At 40.2% G+C, this 26,473-nt stretch overlaps 1 protein-coding gene across 1 annotated transcript in view; it reads left to right on the top strand.

The window, feature by feature from the left end:
- SWI5 (SWI5 homologous recombination repair protein) overlaps positions 1-26,473 on the top strand; it is a 91,200-nt gene that overhangs the window by 56,828 nt on the left and 7,899 nt on the right. Inside the window, exon 4 of the mRNA XM_053695369.1 lies at positions 1,526-1,620. Within this exon, the coding sequence (XP_053551344.1) occupies positions 1,526-1,620 (95 nt within the window). The remainder of the gene's footprint in view (positions 1-1,525; positions 1,621-26,473) is intronic.

Genomic DNA, 26,473 nt, shown 5'->3' with positions numbered 1-26,473 from the left:
TATCTAATAAAGATAAAGTAATGTATTGTTACTGACTGTATATACGCACAGTATACGTCAGTACTTAAGCACTACATTACACAATGTATCTAATAAAGATAAAGTAATGTATTGTTACTGACTGTATATACGCACAGTATACGTCAGTACTTAAGCTTTATATTACACAATGTATCTAATAAAGATAAAGAAATGTATTGTTACTGACTGTATATACGCACAGTATGCGTCAGTACTTAAGCACTACATTACACAATGTATCTAATAAAGATAAAGTAATGTATTGTTACTGACTGTATATACGCACAGTATACGTCAGTACTTAAGCACTACATTACACAATGTATCTAATAACGATAAAGAAATGTATTGTTACTGATGTCAGGTTTGTATATACGCACAGTATACGTCAGTACTTAAGCACTACATTACACAATGTATCTAATAACGATAAAGTAATGTATTGTTACTTATGTCAGGTTTGTATATACGCACAGTATACGTCAGTACTTAAGCACTACATTACACAATGTATCTAATAAAGATAAAGAAATGTATTGTTACTGACTATATACGCACAGTATGCGTCAGTACTTAAGCACTACATTACACAATGTATCTAATAAAGATAAAGTAATGTATTGTTACTGACTGTATATACGCACAGTATACGTCAGTACTTAAGCACTACATTACACAATGTCTCTAATAACGATAAAGAAATGTATTGTTACTGATGTCAGGTTTGTATATACGCACAGTATACGTCAGTACTTAAGCACTACATTACACAATGTATCTAATAAAGTAATGTATTGTTACTGACTGTATATACGAACAGTATACGTCAGTACTTACACAATTGTTAGTATTTTTTTAATTGTATAAGATGATACAATATTTTTAAGAGACAAGACAACATTTTTTAAACACATACAGGAGGAATTGTTGGAAATTACATTCTTACAGTTACACAATGTATCTCTATTCACCTTTGTCGCTGATTGTCTTGCACAATTCTCAGGGCTTTGCAAATTAAGAGCCCCCTGAGGATGTTGGCGCACTGCACTAAGCAATCACTGAGTAGCATCTAGCGGGGTTTCTCTGCAGCAAATGAATAATACATTGATTCTACAATGTTGTTTTAGTTTACTTAGGATCTTCAGTGTTCAGTTTAAAGGGACGGTACAGTCCAAATTAAACTTTCCTGATTCAAACAGAGCAGCAATTTTATATAATTGACTACTATTATCTAATTTGTTTCATTCTCTTGGTATCCTTTATTGAAAAGTGAACCTAGGTAGGCTTAGGAGCAGCAATATAGTACTGGGAGCTAGCTGTTGGTATATGCCTCTTGTCATTGGCTTACCTTGTGTGATCAGATAGCTCCCAGTAGTGTAGTGCTGCTTCTACAACAAAGGCTACTAAGAGGATAATAGAAGTAATGTTGTATACAACTTTATGAATCTCTTTATGCATGAGTAAGGGTTCCCCCTGCTTACATCAGTCTCCTGTCGTTCTACAGAGGGTACAGCGTGTCAGAACTGGAAGAACACATCACACTGCTTCACCAGTACAACGAGCTGAAAGATGCTGGGCAGATGCTGTTGGGTAAACTAGGTGGGTAATTATTACCTGTATATAAAGATGTTACCGCGGCACGCTTCTCTACCTACTGTGTTTGACGGGACAGACCTCTTTAAAATCCCTTTGAGTAGCTTTACCTCATTTGCTTTGCTTTGACGAATTAGGAACACAAATCTGTTTCTGCACTGATCGAACCACTGCATCATAATGTACAAACATCATTTTTAAGGGAAATTACAGCTAAAATTGGTATCCACATGGATGCTTTTCAGTTTTGAATAGAAGCATTTTTGTAATATACATGTATTGGCAAAAATGCTTAAAGGGACACTGAACCCAAATTTTTTATTTCGTGATTCAGATAGAACATGACATTTTAAGCAACTTTCTAATTTACTCCTATTATCAATTGTTCTTCATTCTCTTGGTATCCTTATTTCAAATGCAAGAATTTAAGTTTAGATGCCGGCCCATTTTTATTGAACAACCTAGGTTGTTCTTGCTGATTGGTGGATAAATTTATCCACCAATACAAAAGTGCTCTCCAGAGTTCTGAACTAATAAAAAAGCTTAGCTGCCTTCTTTTTCAAATAAAGATACCAAGAAAACTAATAAAAATTGATAATAGGTGTAAATTAGAAAGTTGCTTAAAATTGCATGCTCTATCTGAATCACGAAAGAAAAAAATTGAGTTCAGTGTCCCTTTAAATTGTATTTAAATATGCACCGTGCACCAGCATTTTAAACACAGATGCTTATACAATCAGATAATGACTCAATTTATTAATTGCTAACATGATACAAGCCCCACTTGTGCTCTGCGCAGCTGCAGTATATAAAATGCTGGTGCACTGAGAATATCTAGCTATGCTTCACATGCACACGCAGAGAAACATAACACTAAAACAGTGATAACTTTTACTAGAAGCATTTTTGCCAATACATTTAAATTGTAAACTAGGCTATAAGCCTGCCGAGAGGGCAGTCTATTTTTTTTTTTTTAAAAAACTACAAACCCCTAAGCTAATATTACAAAAAATAAAAAATGTAAACCTAAACTAATACCCCTATAGAAATAAAAAATCCCCCCAAAATAAAAAGAACCCCTAATCTAATACTAAACTACCAATAGCCCTTAAAAGAGCCTTTTGTAGGGCATTGCCCTAAAGAAATCAGCTCTTTTACATACAAAAATTACAAAGTACCCCCTAACAGCGGTTGCATGTTTTTTTCCTTAATGCTTCGTTTGCCTACGCTGCATCCAGGTGGAATATTTTGGCTGCGCGCGCAGCCAGCATTCTTTTGGCTGCCTCGCGCAACCAACATTACTTTTGATGATGCGTGCGTAACTGGCGATGGACGCGTTACAAACGCGATTATAGTATTGATATGTTTCTATGCAAAGCTATAATTCATCGGTTTGCATTTAAATTTTAAACGGGATGCCTTTTGAGGGCAAAATTTCTCAATCTGCATTGTGAAGCTGTCTGCATTCAATCTCAGATTAGGGGGCGCATTTGTTTCTCATATTTACCATTGCATGGGCGAGTGCTTGTGCAAATCTGCCCCCCCTTGTCAGTCACCCTGGTCTAATGCATCTGGGGTGATTTTCATCTGCCAACTCCAAATTGGCGAGAGAGTTTTATGAAGCAGCAATTAAAAAATCAGTTGCAGGCACAATCAGAGCGGTGTAAAAGTGTAGAGAAAACTGACAAAATAAATATTGAAAATACATTGCAACGTTGTGTTTGCAGAACATAATGAAACATTTTCTGTGGAAATAAATGTGCTTTTCACCTATATTATATATTTTATTACTACTAATTCTCACAAATGGTGTATGCCAACAGATGTCTTTTCATCAAGATTAAAAGAATGTTACACTATGTAAAGAACAAAATGAGTAAATACTCTGTAATTTGTTCATCATTAGGGAAGTAACTTAATTACATGTTAATAACCTAATAGAGAATATATACATTAAAAAAAATATTTGCACAACTGTGTGGTAACATCAATCTTCATCTAAAAAAAAACGTATTGCAAAATGTAATAACATTATAATTATTTCTTTGTAAAGCAACGCCAGACTCCGTAGCACTGCGCGCATGAGTTAGGGTATACAGTAGCACTGCGTGCATGAGTTAGGGTATACAGTAGCACTGCGTACATGAGTTAGGTTATACGGTAGCACTGCGTACATGAGTTAGGGTATACAGTAACACTGCGCACATGAGTTAGGGTATACAGTAGCACTGCATGAATGAGCTAGGGTATACAGTAGCACTGCGCGCATGAGTTAGGGTATACAGTAGCACTGCGCGCATGAGTTAGGGTATACAGTAGCACTGCGCGCATGAGTTAGGGTATACAGTAGCACTGCGCGCATGAGTTAGGGTATACAGTAGCACTGCGCGCATGAGTTAGGGTATACAGTAACACTGCGTGCATGAGTTAGGGTATACAGTAGCACTGCGTGAATGAGCTAGGGTATACAGTAGCACTGCGCGCATGAGTTAGGGTATACAGTAGCACTGCGTGCATGAGTTAGGGTATACAGTAGCACTGCGTGAATGAGCTAGGGTATACAGTAGCACTGCGCACATGAGTTAGGGTATACAGTAGCACTGCGTGAATGAGCTACGGTATACAGTAGCACTGCGCGCATGAGTTAGGGTATACAGTAGCACTGCATGAATGAGCTAGGGTATACAGTAGCACTGCGCGCATGAGTTAGGGTATACAGTAGCACTGCGCGCATGAGTTAGGGTATACAGTAGCACTGCGCGCATGAGTTAGGGTATACAGTAGCACTGCGTGCATGAGTTAGGGTATACAGTAGCACTGCGCGCATGAGTTAGGGTATACAGTAACACTGCGTGCATGAGTTAGGGTATACAGTAGCACTGCGCGAATGAGCTAGGGTATACAGTAGCACTTCGCGCATGAGTTAGGGTATACAGTAGCACTGCGCGCATGAGTTAGGGTATACAGTAGCACTGCACGCATGAGTTAGGGTATACAGTAGCACTGCACGCATGAGTTAGGGTATACAGTAGCACTGCGCAAATGAGCTAGGGTATACAGTAGCACTGCGCAAATGAGCTAGGGTATACAGTAGCACTGCGCGCATGAGTTAGGGAATACAGTAGCACTGCGTGCATGAGTTAGGGTATACAGTAGCACTGCGTGCATGAGTTAGGGTATACAGTAGCACTGCGTGCATGAGTTAGGGTAGAACAGTAGCACTGCGTGCATGAGTTAGGGTATACAGTAGCACTGCATGAATGAGCTAGGGTATACAGTAGCACTGTGCGCATGAGTTAGGGTATACAGTAGCACTGCGTGAATGAGCTAGGGTATACAGTAGCACTGCGCACATGAGTTAGGGTATACAGTAGCACTGCGTGAATGAGCTACGGTATACAGTAGCACTGCGCACATGAGTTAGGGTATACAGTAGCACTGCGCGCATGAGTTAGGGTATACAGTAGCACTGCGTGAATCAGCTAGGGTATACAGTAACACTGCGCGCATGAGTTAGGGTATACAGTAGCACTGTGTGAATGATCTAGGGTATACAGTAGCACTGTGCGCATGAGTTAGGGTATACAGTGACATGGTATAAAGAACTAAAGCCACATAAATCAGATTAATACCAGTTTAGAAGTGCCCTGAAGAGCTTACAATGTGCAGGGTGCACTACGGATAAGATAAATACAAGATAAATGCCAAGTAATGATATCCCAAATTTCTTTCCACTGGTGATAAGAGTCCATTATAATTCTTACTTTCTCTTCAAAGGTCTATCCAGTCCACGGATTCATCCTTTACTTGTGGGATAGTCTCATTCCCTACAGGAAGTGGCAAAGAGAGCACACAGCAGAGCTGTCCATATAGCTCCCCCTCTAGCTCCACCCCCCAGTCATTCTCTTTGCCGGCTCTAAGCACTAGGGTCTCTCTACGGGAGGGTAAAGTGAATGTGGTGTTAGAATTGTAGTTTTTATTATCTTCAATCAAAAGTTTGTTATTTTAAATGGTACCGGTTTGTACTATTTACTCTCTAGCAGAAAAGTGATGAAGATTTCTGCTGAGAGGAAAATGATTTTAGCATGTTGTAACTAAAATCCACTGCTGTTCCCACACACGACTGAGGAGTACCAGAAAACTTCAGTTGGGGGGAACAGTTTGCAGGGGAACTGCAATAAGGTATGTCCAGTCATTTATTTCTAGACAAGACTGAGATAATGCTAGAAGAGACTGACAATATCCCCATGAGGGGAGGGTAAGCTATGTTCACAGACTTAGTAAGGAATTGAATGCTTACATAACAGGACTAATTATACTGGTTGACACTGATTCAGGGCAATCGATTGTTTATTTAAGAAAAATATCGTTTGTAGACACTTTGAAAGTCCTTTTGGGGTTCTTTCTGGGGTTATTACCCACATGGCTGGTTTTTATTCACTTAAGAGTGATTTACCAGGCCTCACAGCTCCGGAGTACAGTGGGAGGGGCCTAATTTTGCGCCTCAGATGCGCAGTTAGAATTGCAGAGAAGTTCATGCTGCTTCACATGAAGGGTCCTGCTGCTGTTTGAGGGCCTTATAGAAGATATATTCCCCCAAATCTGATCCCTAAGGGCAGGTAGGGCCACAGCAAGGCTGTGGCAAGGTGCTGTACTATTTTTAACCGGGTGTTGGCTTTAAACTGCTCCGGTTTGGGCATTAAGGGGTTAATCGTTTTGAAACGTGTGGTGCAATCTTAGTAAGGCTTTAGGTACATACTGTGAAAATTTCAGGAGAATTGCTGCATTTTTCACTGTTTTGTAAAATTGTGTGCTCTTTTTATCTCTTAAAGGCACAGTACGTTTTTTTTCAAATTGTGTTTTTTATTTGATTAAAGTGATTTCCAAGCCTGCTTGCGTATATTACTAGTCTATTAAACATGTCTGACACTAAGGAAAATCCTTGTTCAATGTGTTTAGAAGCCATGGTGGAACCCCCTCTCAGAATGTGTCCCACTTGTACTGATATGTCTATACACTTTAAAGATCATATTGTTGCACTTAAGAATGTGGCCCAAGATGATTCTCAGACTGAAGCTAACGAGGGTAGCCCGTCTGCCTCTCCCCAAGTGTCACAACCAGTTACGCCCGCGCAAGCGACGCCTAGTACCTCTAGTGCGTCTAACCCTTTTACATTACAAGACTTAGCGGCAGTCATGGATAATTCTCTTGCAACCTTCTTATCTAAACTGCCTGTGTTACCCGCAAAGCGTGATAGCTCCGTTTTAAGAACAGATTATGAGCATTTTGACGCTTTGGTAGCCGTATCCGATATACCCTCACAACGCTCTGAAGTGGGAGCGAGGGATTTGATGTCTGAGGGAGAAGTCTCGGATTCAGGAAGGGTTCCTCCTCAGACAGATTCAGATACATTGGCTTTTAAATTTAAACTAGAACACCTCCGCGTTTTGCTTAGGGAGGTATTAGCTACTCTGGATGACTGCGACCCTTTAGTGATCCCAGAGAAATTGTGTAAAATGGACAAGTACCTAGAGGTCCCTGTTTACACGGATACGTTTCCGGTCCCTAAGAGGATTGCGGATATCGTTACTAGGGAGTGGGATAGACCAGGGGTTCCCTTTGCTCTCCCTCCTGTTTTTAAGAAAATGTTCCCCATACCTGACTCTGTGCGGGACTCGTGGCAGGCAGTCCCTAAGGTGGAGGGGGCTGTTTCTACACTTGCTAAACGCACAACCATACCAATTGAAGATAGTTGTGCCTTTAAAAACCCTATGGACAAGAAGTTAGAGGGTTTACTTAAGAAAATTTTTGTTCAACAAGGTTTTCTTCTCCAACCTATTGCCGGCATTATTCCTGTAACTACTGCAGCTGCTTTCTGGTTTGAGGCGCTGGAAGACTCGCTCCAGACGGAGACCTCATATGAGGAAATTATAGATAGAATTAAGGCTCTAAAGCTAGCTAATTCCTTTATCACTGACGCCGCTTTCCAAATAGCTAAGTTAGCGGCAAAAAATTCAGGTTTCGCCATTTTGGCGCGCAGGGTGCTATGGCTAAAGTCCTGGTCGGTCGACGTGTCGTCTAAATCCAAGCTTTTGAACATCCCTTTCAAAGGAAAGACCCTCTTCGGGCCTGCATTGAAAGAGATTATTTCAGATATCACCGGGGGAAAAGGCCATGCTCTCCCTCAGGACAAGCCCTTTAAGACAAAGAACAAAGCTAATTTTTGTTCCTTTCGCAATTTCAGGAACGGCCCCGGCTGCAAAGCAAGAGGGTAACGCTTCACAGCCCAAGGCAACCTGGAAACCTTACCAGGGCTGGAATAAGGGTAAACAGGCCAAAAAGCCTGCAGCTGCCACCAAGACACTGATATAAAAATCCAGTGTAAAACCTTTTAAAAACTTACTTAGATGCTTCCAATTTAGCACTGTTGATGAGTTTAGTCTGGAACACCCACTGAAAGTGTCTGAAAGCAGACCTTTACCCTCTACTGCATATGAATAGACCCATTATACAAACAGAACAATGTAAAGTCTGTATACATCAGTATACATCTAAAACTTTGGGGCTTGATTGGAGTCTGAAAATCAGCACAATCTTATTTAAAAAATAAGCAAAACTATGCATTTTTACAAAAACACTCCCAAATGGGCTTTATAAATGGATCATCTAAAACACACTTATGCAAAAAAAAATCTATTGTAAAATATCCCTTTAAGGAATTTTTTCTTCCAAGGTCTTCTGGCTTTTACTTTGTCTTCCTGGAGGTTGAACTCTTTGTTCGTGTGGTTTTTCCTTTCATAAATTTTTCATCGTCCACAATCCTCCATAACATATCAGATATATTTCCTGCCACTAGGAGGAGGTCAAGAACCTATATCAGAGCTTAAAATCTCTCCCACCTCAGATCTCTCACTTAGTTTTGTTCTTTGCCTCGTACGTGGGAACTCAGACCAATATGGGACCCAGAGTCCCTGGGAAGTATCATTCACAAAGAAAACAACGTTCACAGCAGCTAAATTATATAGGGACATAGGAATACCCTGTTATGTGCGCTGTATTTCCCTAACGGGACTTCAGTCATAACTGCCCTCAGGCATTGCAGGGACTTGTCCCTAGCTCCCCCTGAGGGACTCCGGTATTTCCTTATGCAATACTCTGCGGTACTCAATACTTGCACTGGATGGGCTCTCTACTGGATACTGCTGCAGCTGCATTTACATGCCTGATAAGCCAGTGGAGGGGTGCTGCGTAAGGTAACGGAGCTATGATTACAGCAGTTTGCCAAAACACTTAAGCCAGCCAGAGGGTCTCTTCTTTGTGACTGTCCATTCTGTTTTATCATATGGAATAAAAGCTATGTTTCATAGATATATATCTTCTTGTGCTGTTGCTCTTTTACCCTTTTTGATGCTAGGTTCGTTAATTGCCTATTGAGCACAGCACCCCTGCTACTTTAGTTCCACTGTTTAAGGCTCAGATAACCAGAAACTGCATACACATGACTACTACAAGTCTGTATCTGACAGCCTGTGTACATCAGATCACTTGGTATCCCCTTTTGGAAGGATCGCACAGCCATTGAGAGCTAAGTGCTAATACAGCAAGGCTTCAGAGTGTGAGACATGGCCCTCATTGGAGGAATACAGACCGCCCCTCAATAGTCCCACCTAGTTCTATTTCCCCACGTCGATTACCGACGCCCACAGTTTGCGGACACAGAACTCCAATTGGCGTGCATGGACGATGGCAGCATGAAGGAACCTGTATGGGTGAGGATAGAGTGACTGTCTGTGAACCACTGTTGCCTACTCTATATGAAGAGGTATGCTTTCCACATGATATGGATTTATGGATGTTGATTTCCACATTGCATGAATAACGATTTGTGGACATTACAATAAGTGTATACTCTTGTTTATGTTTTGTTTCTCGTTGGAAGTGATACATGGATATCGCCTCCTAGAGATCCGGGACTGACACTTTCTTTATATCGGTTGACTTCTTACACTTTTGCTGGTTGAACTTTACACAGCACACTTACAACCCTAGAGGCAATTAGTAGATACTTTGACACAGGTACATCATAGCCAGGGGACTTAACCTGCTCTCCTCATGACACAATTTTTTTCTCCCTATCAGGTCAGGATCGGTTCTATCATCTTTGGGATCATTATCAGGGAAGCCTCTGACCCTTTGCTTCCCTCTGGCTACTCTGGGGGGTACTTTTGGGGGCACTTTTTTGGTAAAGAAATTTTATTGTGGTTATACATTCAGAAAATAAGTACAAACATTTTATGAATATGTCATACAGAAGTGAAGTTGCATGCTCTGTGGTTATACATTGATGTCATTACATATTGTAGCTGAGCATCTATGTTTGTTACATTCTTTTATAACCATTTTTTAATACAACTTTATGATAACATATAGAATAATAAGTATCAGGCTAGCGGTAACCACTGCTATACCTTGTATACACCAACAGTAAACAACGTTAAGCTTACAGCTGTCTACATCCTATTAGGAGTAAAAACTGCTCATATTATAATAGATTTGGTACTTTTGGCTGGAAACAAGAGAAGGAGAAGAGAGAGAAAGAAGGAGAGAGGGGGATTTGCGTCTTCTATGTGTTCAGTAGGGGTTATGTTTGTGTATTAGTTTATCCTGCTGACTTCCTATGTGCTAGGTAGGTCTCTCATGGTTCCCAAATATAGCAAAAATCTGCTGACTGTTTTCTGGTTCTAAAGACGTAAACTTCCATAGACTTCACATAATTCATGTAGTTTACTACACCCTGCCATCTGGGGGGGGGTTTACTTTTTTCCAGTTTCTCAATCTCAACATTTTGGCTGAGGTTAGCACATAGAGGAGTAGGCATTGTTTGTGTGTAGGATGTTTTTTTAATACCAAGGTGTAGTAGAGCTAGGGAGGGATGAGATACCTCCGGAAAGTCTAGGGTTGTACATACACTCGGGATCTTAGTCCAGAATGGCTGGATTTTGGTGCAAGACCGCCATAAATGGAGAGGGGTTCCCAGCTCCGCACAATCCCTCCAACATTTGGGAGAGTGCCATCTGGTCAGCATTTTAAAGTAAAGTTCATACATTGTCACGCAGTGCATGGCCGATTTGGTTAAACTGATAGTTCTAGTCCAGTCTTTTACTGTATAGGTCTGTTTCAGTTCTGTCTCCCAGGCCTCCATATGTCTCAATCTGGTCAGTGTGGGGTCTCCCAGAAGACATTAATAGTGAGTCGTGAGGGGTTTGTATAATTGAAGGTCAGCCTTCCACCTAACCTCCCAGGGTGTTACCCTGCGAAATCCCTCTGTCAGAAAATCCCACTATTTCATTAGGGATCTCAAACACAAAAGCTCAAATTTATGTTTAGGGGAGGGGGCGTCAGTCTGTTTAACATTTCTGTATGTGTTAGCAATTTGTCGTTCAAGTAAAACTCCTTTAATTGTGAGATCTCAGTCTTTCCCCAGCTGGTAGTATGGGTGTTGGGTAGGCCATATAGTAGTCCAGCAATGGTCTGCATTGGAGAGGGGTGCGGGGCAATGAAAGGGTTGTGACACAATTTAAACCAGGCTAGTTGGCATCCTTCGACTAAATGGTTCGATATGATTACATTATTGGCCAGATGTGGGGGTAGCCAAAGGAGGTCAGAGAGATTGACATAGGCTGGTAGTGACGCTTGTTCTAGTTCTCTCCACCTCATGGGTGGAAGACCCTGACCGCAGGCTGATGCATGAGTAATCATTGCTGCTTCGTGATATAATCTTATACTTGGTAGTCCTAATCCTCTCTCTATAGGGGACTGTAAGATACTCGCTGCTACTCTGGGTTATTTATTGTTCCACACATATGAGTTGAATAACGCCTGAAATTTGTGAAGTATGGTCACTGGTACTTGTATTGGTATGCATCTAAACATATACGTCACTTTAGGGAGGATCAACATCTTTAGGGCAGCTATCCTGCCCATCCATGATATCTCATCATACTTTTTTGACCTGAGCATAGCTCTTACCTCCTTCAGTAAAGTGTTATAGTTGTCTTTAATAGTAATGTCTTTGTCATGTGAGAGAAATACTCCTAGATGTCTTATCCCCCTAGTTGAACACTTAAAAGAGTAAGATCTTTGGATTTCTTGCTGCTCTGCTTGGTCTAGATTAATTGAATATGCTTCTGTTTTGGTCACATTTACCTTGTAGTGCGAGATCTTAACAAAAAACTCTAGAAGTGACATCAAGGGAGGTAGCGACGTTGACGGATCTGTGATGAAAATTGTCAGGTTGTACGCAAAGAGAGCAAGCTTCTGTTCGGTGTTGTGTAGTTGGAGACGCTGTATCTCTCTGTTCTGTCTTATAGCTTCTGCTAACGGCTCTATGGCTGAAGCAAATAAGAGTGGGGACAAGAGGCATCCCTGTCTCTTCCCATTCTTAATGCGTACCTTAGGGGAACAAAACCCCATACCTCTGACAACTGCTGATGCAGATGTGTACAGTGCTCTAATGACTGTGCTAAAAAAGTCTGGTATCCCAAATGTTCTCATTGTCTCAAACATGTATCCCCACCTCACCCTGTTAAACGGCTTTTCTGCGTAAAGTGATAGAGTGAGCAGAGGTAGACTCATATCTGCTGCCTCTGTGAAGATGTTGAGTAATCTGTGGGTGTTATCTGTACCCTGTCCTCCCTGCACAAAGCTCACCTGATCTAAATGTATGATTGATGTTAAGTGTCTTCCTAACCTGGTCGCTAACAATTTTGCGTAGATTTTTACATCAACATTAATGAGGGAGATGGGCCTATAGCTTTCACACACTGTTGGGTCCTTTCCCTCTTTGGGTATTGTGAGTATATTGGCTTCCAGAAACTCTCCAAGAAAACTGCCTTTTTCTGCTACTTCCCTGTAGAGTCTGAGGAGCATTGGGGTCAATATCTTTACTAAAGTTTGATAGAATGTTGCTGTAAAGCCGTCAGGGCCTGGAGCTTTATGCGCCTTCAGGGTTAGTATAGCAGATTTAACTTCTTCAGTTGTAAAGGGGCTATTCAAATCTGCTATAGATTCTGCAGTCAATGTTGGAAGGTGAAGGTCCGTTGCTGCACTGTCTCACTGTTGGACTGGGTTTTTTTAAGAGTGTCCTCTAAGCTATATAAGGAGGTATAATAGTCAGCAAACGCCTGGCCAATCGCTTTGGGGGCACTTTTAATATGTAGGTGTATGGCCCTTTAAGAAGGACAGCATTTGCGTAGTGCAATATGTAGTTATATAGATGAAGCTTCGTTAGGCTGGGGACCACTTTTTTTTACAACTCTAAGGGGATATTATGCTTGGTGTACTATTGTTTATTAAAAAAACAACCAAAAGTGTTTTTACTATATTATATAGTAAATTCCCAGCAGTAGCTCCACCCCCTCAGTGTTTCCAGGCTTTTTCTCTATCAATCTGGAGCCTCAGCAACTGGATTATTACTACAACAATTTGGGCCAGATTCTAATCTTATTTTCAGTGCCTACCAGTCCCTGGAAGTTACGGTGAGTACCCGTATAGGTGCTGCCAGGGGGTACATAAAGGGATACTAAACCCCAAATTTTTCTTTCATGATTCAGATAGAGCATGAAATTTTAGGCAACTTTCCAATTTACTCCTATTATCATATTTTCTTAGTTATCTTGCTATCTTTATTTGAAAAAGAAGGCATCTAAGCTAAGGAGCCAACCAATTTTTGGTTCATTACCTTGGACAGCACTTGTTTAACGGTGGCTGACATTTAGCGTCCAATCAGCAAGAACAACCCAGGTTGTAAATTAAAAATTGGCCGGATTCTAAACTTACATTCTTGCTTTTCTAATAAAGATAGCAAGAGAATGAAGAAAAATTTGTAATAGGAGTAAATTAGAAAGTTGCTTTATATTGCATGCTCTATCTGAATCATGAAAGGGGCTGTACTGTTTTCTACACTGAGAGATAATAGAGGTGTCTGAGGGAGTGTAAACTTAGTGTAGAGGGCTCTCTACCAGGTATTGTCTGTACTAATACTTATTAATATATAGTGTCATTGCATACTTTATTATGTATAGTGAAAACTGGAGCAAAATGTTTCTGTCCCCTTAGATATCCCTCTGTCTACATATGCATGTTTATGTTGCAAATATGTTTCAGTATGTCAGGCCACTCAAATCTGTGAGAACTGTATTCCTCAAATGTTGCATACATATCAGCCGCACCAGTTTACTGCCAAGAGGGAATTCTACCCTGTACTTTTCTTTCAGGGGAAAACTACTGTTTCTACTCCTGAAACTAAAAATTACATATACAATAACGGCTGTCCCCAAACTAAGTAAGCATTAGCGTAAATCTGGGGATTTAACACAGTCGCCTGAGGTAAATGTGCAAAATATTGTGTGTGCTGATAACCTTAAGGTTCAGATGTGATATCCTCTAGACAGGTGTTTTTTACAAGGACGTTTAGGCAGCTGTACACCACTGGACATTCTTATGTGATCTACAGTGTACCCAATTTACTATAATATGTGCAATTATATATTGTATTGAACATAATGACATACGGTGCTCAGGGAGTTTGGGCATCTTGGGAGGTGAAGCTGCCCATAAATATTTTGGCACTCCAAGCAATTCTTCTCTGTTGTTAATACTCTTGTTCAGGTTAGGAAACCTGTTACTAGAAGAATCTATTATAAGGTTTGGAAATCCTTTATTTTTTTGGTGTTCTGTTCATAAGTATTCTTGGCATTATTTTAGGATTCCCAGAATTCTTTAATTTTTTAAAGATGGTTTACAGAAAGGTTTTTCTTTCAGTTCTTTGAAACTCCAGGTTTTGTTCAGACATTGTCTAGAATAAAGCCTGTAATCAAACCTATTTCTCCTCCTTGGAATCTTAATTTGGTTGTCAAGGTTTTGCAGTCTCCTCCTTTTGAACCTATGCATAGGTTGGATATAAACCTTATTTCTCTTGTTAAGTGTATCCAGTCCACGGATCATCCATTACTTATGGGATATTCTCCTTCACAACAGGAAGTTGCAAGAGGATCACCCACAGCAGAGCTGCTATATAGCTCCTCCCCTAACTGTGATATCCAGTCATTCTCTTGCAAGCCTCAACCAAGATGGAGGTCGTAAGAGGAGTGTGGTGTTTTATACTTAGTTTATTCTTCAATCAAAAGTTTGTTATTTTTAAATGGTGCCGGAGTGTACTGTTTATCTCAGGCAGTATTTAGAAGAATAATCTGCCTGCGTTTTCTATGATCTTAGCAGAAGTAACTAAGATCCATGGCTGTTCTCACATATTCTGAGGAGTGAGGTAACTTCAGAGAGGGAATGGCGTGCAGGTTTTCCTGTAATAAGGTATGTGCAGTTAATATTTTTCTAGGGATGGAATTTGCTAGAAAATGCTGCTGATACCGAACTAATGTAAGTAAAGCCTTAAATGCACTGATAGCTACTGGTATCAGGCTTATTAATAGAGATGCATACTCTTATAAAAATGTAATATAAAACGTTTGCTGGCATGTTTAATCGTTTTTATATGTATTTGGTGATAAAACTTATTGGGGCCTAGTTTTTTTCCACATGGCTGGCTTGAATTTTGCCTAGTAACAGTTTCCTTAGGCTTTCCACTGTTGTAATATGAGTGGGAGGGGCCTTTTTTAGTGCTTTTCTGTGCAGGTAAAAATACTGACAGAGACATTCAGTTTCCCTCTGCATGATCCAGGACATCTCTGGAGGGCTCAAAAGGCTTCAAAGTCGTTTTTGAGGGAGGTAAAAAGCCACAGTAGAGCTGTGGCAGTTGTTGTGACTGTGAAAAAAAAAAAAAAAACCGTTTTTGTCTTTTATTATTCCATTTTGGGTATTAAGGGGTTAATCATCCATTTGCAAGTGGGTGCAATGCTCTGCTAACTTGGTACATACACTGTAAAAATTTCGTTAGTGTAACTGCCTTTTTTCACTGTTATTTCAAATTTTGACAAAATTTGTGTTTCTTAAAGGTGCAGTAACGTTTTTTATATTGCTTGTAAACTTGTTTAAAGTGTTTTCCAAGCTTGCTAGTCTCATTGCTCGTCTGTTTAAACATGTCTGACACAGAGGAAACTACTTGTTCATTATGTTTGAAAGCCATGGTGGAGCCCCATAGGAGAATGTGTACTAAATGTATTGATTTCACCTTAAACAGTAAAGATCAGTCTTTAACTGTAAAAGAAATATCACCAGAAGATTCTGACGAGGGGGAAGTTATGCCGACTAACTCTCCCCACGTGTCAGACCCTTCGCCTCCCGCTCAGGGGATGCACGCTAATATGGCGCCAATTACATCAGGGACGCCCATAGCGATTACCTTGCAGGACATGGCTGCAATCATGAATAATACCCTGTCAGAGGTATTATCCAGGTTGCCTGAATTAAGAGGCAAGCGCGATTGCTCTGGGGTTAGGAGAAATACAGAGCGCGCAGATGCTGTAAGGGCCATGTCTGATACTGCGTCACAATATGCAGATCATGAGGACGGAGAGCTTCAGTCTGTGGGTGACATCTCTGATTCGGGGAAACCTGATTCAGAGATTTCTAATTTTAAATTTAAGCTTGAGAACCTCCGTGTGTTGCTTGGGGAGGTATTAGCTGCTCTGAATGACTGTAACACAGTTGCAGTACCAGAGAAATTGTGTAGGCTGGATAAATACTATGCGGTACCGGTGTGTACTGATGTTTTTCCTATACCTAAAAGGCTTACAGAAATTATTAGCAAGGAGTGGGATAGACCGGGTGTGCCTTTTTCCCCACCTCCTATATTTAGAAAAATGTTTCCAATAGACGCCACTACACGGGACTTATGGCAGACGGTCCCTAAGGTGGAGGGAGCAGTATCTACTTTAGCAAAGTGTACTACTATCCCGGTTGAGGACAGTTGTGCTTTTTCAGATCCAATGGATAAAAAATTGGAGGGTTACCTTAAGAAAATGTTTATTCAACAAGGTTTTATTTTATAGCCCCTTGCATGCATTGCGCCTGTCACGGCCGCGGCGGCATTCTGGTTTGAGGCCCTGGAAGAGGCCATCCATACAGCTCCATTGACTAAAATTATTGACAAGCTTAGAACACTTAAGCTAGCTAACTCATTTGTTTCTGATGCCATTGTTCATTTGACTAAACTAACGGCTAAGAATTCCGGATTCGCCATCCAAGCGCGTAGGACGCTATGGCTTAAATCCTGGTCAGCTGACGTGACTTCGAAGTCTAAATTACTCAACATTCCTTTCAAGGGGCAGACCTTATTCGGGCCTGGTTTGAAGGAAATTATTGCTGACATTACTGGAGGTAAGGGTCACACCCTTCCTCAGGACAGGGCCAAAGCAAAGGCCAAACAGTCTAATTTTCGTGCCTTTCGAAATTTCAAGGCAGGTGCAGCATCAACTTCCTCCGCTTCAATACAAGAGGGAACTTTTGCTCAATCTAAGCAGGCCTGGAAACCTAACCAGTCCTGGAACAAAGGCAAGCAGGCCAGAAAGCCTGCTGCTGCCTCTAAGACAGCATGAAGGAACGGCCCCCTATCCGGCGACGGATCTAGTAGGGGGCAGACTTTCTCTCTTCGCCCAGGCGTGGGCAAGAGATGTTCGGGATCCCTGGCCGTTGGAGATCATATCTCAGGGATATCTTCTGGACTTCAAAGCTTCCCCTCCACAAGGGAGATTTCATCTTTCAAGGCTATCTGCAAATCAGATAAAGAAAGAGGCATTCCTACGCTGTGTGCAAGACCTCCTAGTTATGGGAGTGATCCATCCAGTTCCGCGGACGGAACAAGGACAGGGTTTTTATTCGAATCTGTTTGTGGTTCCCAAAAAAGAGGGAACCTTCAGACCAATTTTGGATCTAAAGATCTTAAACAAATTCCTCAGAGTTCCATCTTTCAAAATGGAAACTATTCGGACCATCCTACCCATGATCCAAGAAGGTCAGTACATGACCACAGTGGATTTAAAGGATGCCTACCTTCACATACCGATTCACAAAGATCATCATCGGTTTCTAAGGTTTGCCTTTCTAGACAGGCATTACCAATTTGTAGCTCTTCCCTTCGGGTTGGCTACAGCCCGAGAATCTTTACAAAGGTTCTGGGCTCACTTCTGGCGGTTCTAAGACCACGAGGCATAGCGGTGGCTCCGTATCTAGACGACATCCTGATACAGGCGTCAAGCTTTCAAGTTGCCAAGTCTCATACAGAGATAGTTCTGGCATTTCTGAGGTCGCACGGGTGGAAAGTGAACGAGGAAAAGAGTTCTCTATCCCCACTCACAAGAGTCTCCTTCTTAGGGACTCTTATAGATTCTGCAGAAATGAAAATTTACCTGACGGAGTCCAGGTTATCAAAACTTCTAAATGCTTGCCGTGTTCTTCACTCCATTCCGCGCCCTTCGGTAGCTCAGTGTATGGAGGTAATCGGCTTAATGGTAGCGGCAATGGACATAGTGCCATTTGCGCGCCTTCATCTCAGACCGCTGCAATTATGCATGCTGAGTCAGTGGAATGGGGATTACACAGATTTGTCCCCTCTGCTAAATCTGGATCAAGAGACCAGAGATTCTCTTCTCTGGTGGTTGTCTTGGGTACACCTGTCCAAGGGTATGACCTTTCGCAGGCCAGATTGGACAATTGTAACAACAGATGCCAGCCTTCTAGGTTGGGGTGCAGTCTGGAATTCCCTGAAGGCACAGGGATCGTGGACTCAGGAGGAGAAACTCCTTCCAATAAATATTCTGGAGTTAAGAGCGATATTCAATGCTCTTCTGGCTTGGCCTCAGTTAGCAACACTGAGGTTCATCAGATTTTAGTCGGACAACATCACGACTGTGGCTTACATCAACCATCAAGGGGGAACCAGGAGTTCCCTAGCGATGTTAGAAGTCTCAAAAATAATTCGCTGGGCAGAGTACCACTCTTGCCACCTGTCAGCAATCCATATCCCAGGCGTGGAGAACTGGGAGGCGGATTTTCTAAGTCGTCAGACTTTCCATCCGGGGGGAGTGGGATCTCCATCCGGAGGTGTTTGCTCAGTTGATTCATCGTTGGGGCAAACCAGAGTTGGATCTCATGGCGTCTCGCCAGAACGCCAAGCTTCCTTGTTACGGATCCAGGTCCAGGGACCCAGAAGCGAAACTGATAGATGCTCTAGCAGCGCCTTGGTTCTTCAACCTGGCTTATGTGTTTCCACCGTTTCCTCTGCTCCCTCGACTGATTGCCAAAATCAAACAGGAGAGAGCATCAGTGATTCTGATAGCACCTGCGTGGCCACGCAGGACTTGGTATGCAGACCTAGTGGACATGTCATCCTTTCCACCATGGACTCTGCCTCTAAGACAGGATCTTCTGATACAAGGTCCTTTCAATCATCCAAATCTAATTTCTCTGAGACTGACTGCATGGAGATTGAACGCTTGATTCTATCAAAGCGTGGCTTCTCCGAGTCAGTCATTGATACTTTAATACAGGCACGAAAGCCTGTTACCAGGAAAATCTACCACAAGATATGGAGTAAATATCTTTATTGGTGTGAATCCAAGAATTACTCATGGAGTAAGGTTAGGATTCCTAGAATATTGTCTTTTCTCCAAGAGGGCTTGGACAAAGGATTATCAGCTAGTTCCTTAAAGGGACAGATTTCTGCTCTGTCTATTCTTTTGCACAAGCGTCTGGCAGAGGTTCCAGACGTCCAGGCATTTTGCCAGGCTTTGGTTAGAATTAAGCCTGTGTTTAAACCTGTTGCTCCCCCGTGGAGCTTAAACTTGGTTCTTAAAGTTCTTCAAGGAGTTCAGTTTGAACCCCTTCATTCCATTGATATTAAACTTTTATCTTGGAAAGTTCTGTTTTTGATGGCTATTTCCTCGGCTCAGAGAGTCTCTGAGCTATCTGCCTTACAATGTGATTCTCCTTATCTGATTTTTCATGCAGATAAGGTAGTCCTGCGTACCAAACCTGGGTTTTTACCTAAGGTGGTTTCTAACAAGAATATCAATCAAGAGATTGTTGTTCCATCATTGTGTCCTAATCCTTCTTCAAAGAAGGAACGTCTTTTACATAATCTGGACGTAGTCCGTTCCTTGAAGTTTTACTTACAAGCTACTAAAGATTTTCGTCAAACATCTACCCTGTTTGTCGTTTACTCTGGACAGAGGAGAGGTCAAAAAGCTTTGGCAACCTCTCTTTCCTTTTGGCTTCGGAGCATAATACGCCTAGCCTATGAGACTGCTGGACAGCAGCCCCCTGAAAGGATTACAGCTCATTCCACTAGAGCTGTGGCTTCCACCTGGGCCTTTAAAAATGAGGCCTCTGTTGAACAGATTTGCAAGGCCGCGACTTGGTCTTCGCTTCACACTTTTTCCAAATTTTCCAAATTTGATACTTTTGCTTCTTCGGAGGCTTTTTTTGGGAGAAAGGTTCTTCAGGCAGTGGTTCCTTCCACTTAATCCTGCCTTGTCCCTCCCATCATCCGTGTACTTTAGCTTTGGTATTGGTATCCCATAAGTAATGGATGATCCGTGGACTAGATACACTTAACAAGAGAAAACATAATTTATGCTTACCTGATAAATGTATTTCTCTTGTAGTGTATCCAGTCCACGGCCCGCCCTGTCCTTTTAAGGCAGGTCTAAATTTTAATTAAACTACAGTCACCACTGCACCCTATGGTTTCTCCTTTCTCTGTTTGTTTTCGGTCGAATGACTGGATATGACAGTTAGGGGAGGAGCTATATAGCAGCTCTGCTGTGGGTGATCCTCTTGCAACTTCCTGTTGGGAAGGAGAATGTCCCATAAGTAATGGATGATCCGTGGACTGTATACACTACAAGAGAAATAAATTTATCAGGTAAGCATAAATTATGTTTTCCTGGAAAGCTTTGTTTTTGTTGGCTATTTCATCTGCTAGAAAAGTTGTCTGTGCTTTCTTCTGATCCTCCTTATCTTGTCTTTCTTAAAGATAAAGCTGTTTTGAGGACTTCCTTTGATATTCTGCTTAAAGTTGTTTCTTCTGATATTATCAGTAATAAATTGTGACTCCTTCCATTTGTCCTAATCCAAAAATGTCTTCTGAGAGACTTCTTCATAACTTGGATGTTGTTAGGACTTTTAAATCTTATCTTGAGGATACTATGGATTTCAGACAAACTCCTGATTATTTTTCAGGTAAGTGCAAGGGTCAGAAGGAGTCTTATGTCCCTCTGGCTTGCATGGCTTATATAGAAGCAGGTCAAACTCCTCCTAAGCATATCACGGCTCATTCTACTCACTCTGTAGCCATTTACTGGGCATTCAAGAATGAAGCTTCTGTGGAACAAATTTGCAAGGCAGCTACTTGGTCACCCTTGCATACATTTACAAAATTCTACCATTTTAATGTTTTAGCTTCCTCTGAAGCTGCTTTTGGTAGGAAGGTGCTTAAGGCAGTTGTTTTTTGTCTGACTTTGCCACAGCTTGGGTATTAGTTCCCAGTAGTAATGGATCATGGACTCTTATCACCTATATGAAAGAAAACATAATTTATATCTTACCTGATAAATTCCTATGAGTCCACGAGACCCCACCCTGATTTTTTTGTATTTTTTTCTTATTATTTTGCTTTATTTTATTCTCACCTCTGTCAGCTTGGCTTTACGGCAGACTGATTACCATAGAGGTGGGAGGGTTTATATAGAGCTCTGAGGTTTGGGAATCTTTGCCTCCTCCTAGTGGCAGGAAAGGTAATTCCTAGGAGTAATGGATTGTGGAAGCTTATTAGCATGAATAAAAAAGGAATTAATCAGGAAAAGGAATTCATCAGGTAAGATATAAATTGTGTTTTTTACATAGGCAGAACTCCTGTTTCTGTGGATGCAAGACATTACATGTCCTATGCTATTAGTGTACACTATAGTATATACCCCTCTAGATATATACCTTTCATACATTGTACACTGCACGTTTATTTCCAATTGCAGTTTGCAGGATTTTTCTGCATGTTAATACAACGGTGGAGATCCTTTAGAGATAAGATCTATTGGTATCTCTTTTATACCTGTTTAGGGCTAGATTATGAGTGGAGTGCAAATATTTGCACTTGAGCGATAAGGGGTATATAGCGAGGGTTTGCGCTCATCGGGCTTACCACTCGTATTACGAGTTTAAAGTAAATATGATCATGATTTATTCTAGAATGATTACCGTGACTTCAGAGCTGTGGTTAACTGTTTCGCAAAACATAAAAGTTGCATAAAACACATCAAAAATACATTACAATGTACACTTACACTCATAATGACACTATCTGATAAAAATCAGTCAATAATAATATTGCACACAAAAGTTATAAAGGCTTAAAGATAGGAAATCTCAGGTGTTAGGAAAAAAAGGAAGGCAAAGGGCTTTAACATTGAGATACATACATATACTGTACATGTCTAAATAACTGTATGTATATATAAATGTCTATATATGTGTACAGATATATTTATATGTGTATATATGTATTTGCAGGCATATATACACATATAAACACATAAATACATATGTACTCACATACAGACATATATATAAGTGCGTTGGAGCCTTTTGCCGCTAAATAGATGAACACATGTAAAAATATATTTATGCAATATACATATTTAATAATGGTTTTAACTATGTATTTACTGTAAATATTTTACAGTCCAATGTTCTGTACATAGGGAAATATGTTCTATGTATTTGTAAATAGATATTCCTATATATATCTGTATATATTTATACCTATATATAATCATCTATATATAATAGGTATAGATAAACAATGTATTAAAATACCATCAGATATATTTAGAAATATGTATTTATGAATAAATAGAACATATTCTTTTATGTGCAGAACATTGGAATTTGAATTATTTATATTTTTATGTAGGGTTAGTGCAAATGAGGATATCCACTTTTTTTTCTCCATTGACTTCTATAGGGGAACTTTGGGTTTTTGTGCATCTTGTGTTACCGCAAAAGCGAAAACAGTTTACTTTCAACTCATAATACAAGCACAACCCGACGAGCACAAAAATCTTACTTCTAGCGCAATTAACGCTCAAGCGGGAGAGTTCATTTGTGCTCCACTCCTTATATAGCCCTGTGTGGATAATTTATATGTATGGACATCCGTTTTTCATGCAGACACTTAGCATTAATCATGAATATTTTCATGAACTATACACATTGTGTATTTAGTTTCTAAGTATACACAGTCTCTGCTTATTCTGGACATGGATTTACAAGTATCTAATGTGTACCTGTTGGTCTATATGTGCTGCTCCTCTAGTCCGTAAGGCTACATGATAGTCTAAATATGTGCATATGCTTAAGTAGGTACATGAATACATCATCTGATGCATATGTCATTTACAGATTTAATAAACTTTGTATAAACTTATGTATACGTTTATATATTTTTGGATCCATCAGGAAAAACAGTTAGGATCTCTAATCTCTACATTTAATGGCGTGGAGCTTGAACGTCTAGTTTTGAGACATAGAGGTTTCTTGGATTTGGTTATTGAATCTTTAATGCAGGCCAAAAAGCCTGTAACACAATGGATTTATCACTGCATTTGGAAGGCATTTTTTGAATACTCTTCTTCCAGAAGGTTTTCTTGGTGTTCCTTTAGGAGTCCTACTTAGACTCCTTCAGTTTTTCTCAGGATGGCTTTGACAAGGGTTTATCCACTAATTTCTAAAAGATCAAATTTCTGCTTTATCTGTTCTTTTTCATAGGAAGTTGGCTTACTTCCTAAGGTTCATAATTGTGTCCAGGTGTTCGTTAGAATTAGGCCTCTTGTCCTATTTCTCCACCCTGGAATGTGAATCTAATTTTCTCATGCATTCCATTGATATATATTTTTACCTTGGAAAGTACTCTTACTATTTGCAATCTCTTCAGCAAGGAGAGTTTCTACATTGTTAATCTTGTCTTGTGATGCTCCATTTCTAATTATTCACAAGGAGAAGGCTTAACTTTGTCCTAAATATGATTTTACTCCTAAGAGTTTCTAAGGATAATTCCAATCAAGAAATGGTTGTTCCTTCATTCTGTTCAGATCCCGCTAACTCTGAGTAGCGGCTCTTACTTAATCTTGAGGTAGCCAACGCTTTGAAGTTCTATCTCCAAGCTACTAAAGATTTCAGACAAACTTCTAGTTTTTTTTCTTTCCAATCTGGTACTTTTAAGGGGCAGAAAGCTACTAAGGTACCGTGGGAACTAAGAACTGTCAGAGAAAAATTTCCCCGTCCTTTCTCTAACATAGACCATCGGCTTGAGTATTAATCCTATATGTTTTGGAGGACTGTGGACCATCATCCTTTTACAAAAGAAAACAAAATGTATTCTTACCTGATAAAATATTTTCTTTCGGAATGATGATGGTCCACAGGCCCCACCCATTGAAATGGGAGACAGTTCTAATGACGCCTCTACAGACCCTGCTTTGTCTTTCCTACCTATATGTTCCCTATTCTCTACTCGGCTATACATTAAACTAAGAGAGAGATAAGAGGTGGGAGGGATTTTAAGCTCTTATATAGGTTCTTGACCTAGTCCTAGTGGAAGGAAATATATCCTGTATGTTATGGAGGACTGTGGACCATCATTCCTGAAAGAAAATAATTTATCAGGTAAGCATAAATTTAGTTTTCTTTAACTCTGTTTTGGACGTCTTATTTCAGACTTGTCGGTCCGTCTCTAGGAAGATTACCTATTGATGTATCTTTCTTAGGATTCGGCTAAGGGCGATACATGGTATGGTGTTCGGATTATCCGAAGCGTATTCAAGAGCACTGAAACACGGTTTTCAGCCAGAACTTTAAGGGGTCTTTTTCTACTTCTTAGTTTTTCTTACACAGACAGCCCTTTTAATTTTTTCCTCTCTGAACTTTGATCTTGTTTCTAGGGGTTTTGCAAATTCGACCATTTTGAAACTAGGTTCTAAATCTTCATCGGATTGATTCTACCACGCGTCTGGGCTTTACAATTTGTCTTCAGACTACTAAAGGTTTCTTTCAGTCTGCAACATCTGTTTTCTGAAACTTCATGGTTGAGACTTCTATTTTTTGGAGTATTAGTTCCCAACAGTAAGGATTTTTGTGGACTCTCGCCACCATTAGAAATAAAACATAATTTATTCTTACCTGATAAATTAATTTCTTTCTTGGTGGTGAGAGTCCACAATCCTGCAGCTCTAGTTTGCACCTTTTTTGCCCTACAATCTTTCTATCTTCTTCCTCCTGTTCTTGGCTATATAAAATACTGGGAAAGAACAGGAAGTAGGAGAGATATTTAAGCTTTTACTGTAGAGTGTCTTTGCCTCCTCCTGGTGGCCAGGTGATCAATTCCCAACAGTAAGGATTTTCATGGACTCTCATCACCAAGAAAAAAATTACTTTATCAGGTAAGCATACATTATTTTATCATTACTGTTAATCCAAGATTTAACAAATTCAGTTGAGATTTAGGGCTCTATTTATCTGCAGAAGCTTGGAAGCCCTTGCAGTACAGGCAAAAAGAGTAATACCGCCCCAAGCGCTCAAAAATACCCGCAGCTACGTACTAATTAATGCTTAGAATAAGCATAAGACTATCCTACATATTAATGCTTGGGATAAGCATAAGGCTATCCTACATACTAATTACTGCCTGAGATAAGCATAAGGCTATCCTACATACTAATTACTGCCTGGGATAAGCATAAGGCTATCCTACGTACTAATTACTGCCTGGGATAAGCATAAGACTATCCTACATACTAATTACTGCCTGGGATAAGCATAAGGCTATCTTATGTACTAATTAATGTCTGGGATAAGCATAAGGCTATCCTACGTACTAATTACTGCCTGGGATAAGCATAAGACTATCCTACATACTAATTACTGCCTGGGATAAGCATAAGGCTATCTTATGTACTAATTAATGTCTGGGATAAGCATAAGGCTATCCTACATACTAAATAATACCTGGGATATACATAAGGCTATCCTACATACTAAATAATACTTGGGATAAGTATAAGGCTATCTTACATACAAATTAATGCCTGGGATAAGCATAAAGCTATCCTATGTACTAACTAATACCAAGGATAAGCATAAGGCTATCCTACATACTCATTAATCCCTGGGATAAACATAAGGCTATTCTACAAACTAATGCATGGGATAAGCATAAGACTATCCTATGTCCTAATTAATGCCTGAGATAAGCATAAGGCTATCCTACGTACTAATTAATACCTGGGAAAAGCATAAGGCTATCCTATGTGCTAATTAATGTCTTGGATAAGCAACAGGCTGAGATAAGCATGAGGCTATCTTACGTACTAATTAATGCCTGGAATAAGCATAAGTCTATCCTACATACTAATTACTACCTGGGATAAGCATAAGGTTACCCTACGTACTAATTACTGCCTGGGATAAGCATAAGGCTATCCTACGTACTAAATACTGCCTTAGATAAGCATAACGCTATCCTACCTACTAATTACTGCCTGAGATAAGCATAAGGCTATCCTACGTACTAATTACTGTCTGGGATAAGCATAAGGCTATCCTACATACTAATTAATGCCTCAGGTAAGTATAAGGCTAGCCTAGGTACTAATTAATGCTGGGATAAACAAAAGAATATTCTACATACTAATTAATGCCTGGGATAAGCATAAGGCTATCCTATGTACTTTTTAATGCTGGGATAAACATAAGGCAATTGTACATACTAATTAATGTCTGAGATAAACATAAAGCTATCCCATGTACCTACGTACTAATTAATGCCTGAGATAAGCACAAGGCTATCCTACGT

This window comes from Bombina bombina, chromosome 12 (genome assembly GCF_027579735.1).
Source record: "Bombina bombina isolate aBomBom1 chromosome 12, aBomBom1.pri, whole genome shotgun sequence".
NCBI classification, from domain to species: Eukaryota; Metazoa; Chordata; class Amphibia; order Anura; family Bombinatoridae; genus Bombina; species Bombina bombina.
This window is presented reverse-complemented; position numbering and strand designations above follow the sequence as displayed.